This window comes from Mus musculus, chromosome 7 (genome assembly GCF_000001635.26).
Source record: "Mus musculus strain C57BL/6J chromosome 7, GRCm38.p6 C57BL/6J".
NCBI lineage: Eukaryota > Metazoa > Chordata > Mammalia > Rodentia > Muridae > Mus > Mus musculus.
The window spans coordinates 26,610,834-26,612,646 of record NC_000073.6 but is presented as its reverse complement, the minus strand read 5'-3'; the positions used below and the strand labels follow the sequence as shown (position 1 = coordinate 26,612,646).

Below are 1,813 nucleotides of genomic sequence, written 5' to 3'. Positions count from 1 at the left end.
AATTAATATTTTAATTTCATTTTTATTTTTCCTTGGATAATCTTTTATTTGGGGAAAATCTGGAAAGATGTGGAAGATCAGGTTAAGTTCTGTGAAACTCTCAAATAATCAATAAAAAATGTTTTGTTTAATTTTTATAGTTGTTATTGAAGCTGATTTCTTTTACAACATGAATACCAAATATCAGTGTATTTTGAAAATTTTACTTTACATTTGTTTATATTGCATGTCAGTTTTACTTGTTTCTCATGAACCAACATCACATTATCCTGAATGCTGCATTTTCAAAGTGTCTTGATGGATGTCTTCTCATAAATATGTACATGATGAGTTATTGGGAAATCTCACAAGAACACACATGGAAAATGACTACTTCTGTCAAAATTTTGGGGATGAGGCATTTTATGTGGTTTATACTGATCCTGTATTCTTGAAGTTCCAGGATATTTTTTGTTTCAGCATCTCTGAAGCTCCATGGTTAATGGCATCTTCTTTCACCTCCAGCTATAATCAGTTGGTATTATTCATCTAACTTGAGAAATGGTGAGGATATATTCTAAAGGAAAGTATGATGAAGCACAGAATAGACTTCTGGAATCTGGCTACCAGAATCATTTTATTATCCCAAACTACAGTTGGAATTCTGGTAAATTTCTCTCTTATGTTCCACTATCTAGTCCTTTACTACAGAGAATGCAGATTAAAGCCTACAGATTTCATTCTATTGCACCTACTGGCAGCCAATTCCTTGTTCATTCTTTCTTCAGGAGTGCCCCACATAATAGCATTTTGGGGACTGAAGCAGTTCTTGAATGATATTGTATGTGAGTTCCTATTCTATATTCAAGGATTTGGGAGAAGTGTGTCCATTTGGACCACTTGCCTCTTGAGTGTTTTTCAGGCCATGACCATCAGCCCCAGAAAATCCTGTTGGAAGGATCATAAAGTCAAAGCTATAATGCACAATGGCTGTTCCATTTCCCTCATGTGGGTCTTGCACATGCTAATGCATTTTATTATCTTTGTGTACCCATTTATAAAAATGAATAGTAAAAATGTGACAAAACTACAAGATTTTGGATACTGCTCAGTAGTAAAGAAACAAAATATCACTGAATTTCTCTATGCAGCATTGGTGATGTTCCCTGAATTCTTCTTTTCTGTGCTCATTGCCTGGTCCAGTGGCTCCATGATAGTCATTCTATTCAAACACAAGAAGAAGGTTCAACATATCCATAGCACACATGTTTCTAGAAGAAACTCCCCTGAATCCAGAGCCACCCAGAACATTCTGGCTCTGGTGTCCACATTTCTGGCCTTTTATACTCTGTCCTCCATTTTAAGAGGGTGCATTGCTCTTTTGTACAATTACAATTGGTGGCTGATGAACATAAATCACATCACTTCTCTGTGTTTTCCGTCTTTTGGGCCATGTGTTTTCATGAGAAGTTACTCCCTCATGTCTAGATTCAACTTGGCCCATTTAAGAAAAATAAACCTATCTCCTAACTTAGTTATAAATATGTAAAATGTAAGTGTTATATATTATGCAGTCGTATACTCACTTATTACCCTGAGAAATCAAAAAAGAAATTTAAGGTGGTAGCACCTTGTCCAAAATCAAAATTAGTAGGAGAGTTTTGTCTGCTGGTCGAGTTAGCAGCCTACATGAGCTGATCACACTATTTTTGGTTTTTTTATACAGGGTTTCTCTGTATAGCCCTGACTGTCCTGGAACTCACTCTGTAGACCAGGTTGGCCTCAAACTCAGAAATCCACCTGCCTCTGCCTCCCAAGTGCTCGGATTAAAGGC

General features: G+C 36.4%; 1 protein-coding gene across 1 annotated transcript; it reads left to right on the top strand.

Annotated features, from left to right (window-relative positions):
- The first annotated feature begins 568 nt into the window (after positions 1-568).
- Vmn1r185 (vomeronasal 1 receptor 185) lies at positions 569-1,528 on the top strand. The gene has a single exon (NM_134231.1). The coding sequence runs from the start codon at positions 569-571 to the stop codon at positions 1,526-1,528; it is 960 nt and encodes a 319-aa protein (NP_598992.1).
- The last annotated feature ends 285 nt before the right edge of the window (positions 1,529-1,813 follow it).

What these genes read in the sequence shown, in the direction of transcription:
- Vmn1r185 (NM_134231.1), top strand. Translation starts at nt 569, where the DNA reads ATGATGAAGCACAGAATAGACTTCTGGAATCTGGCTACCAGAATCATT.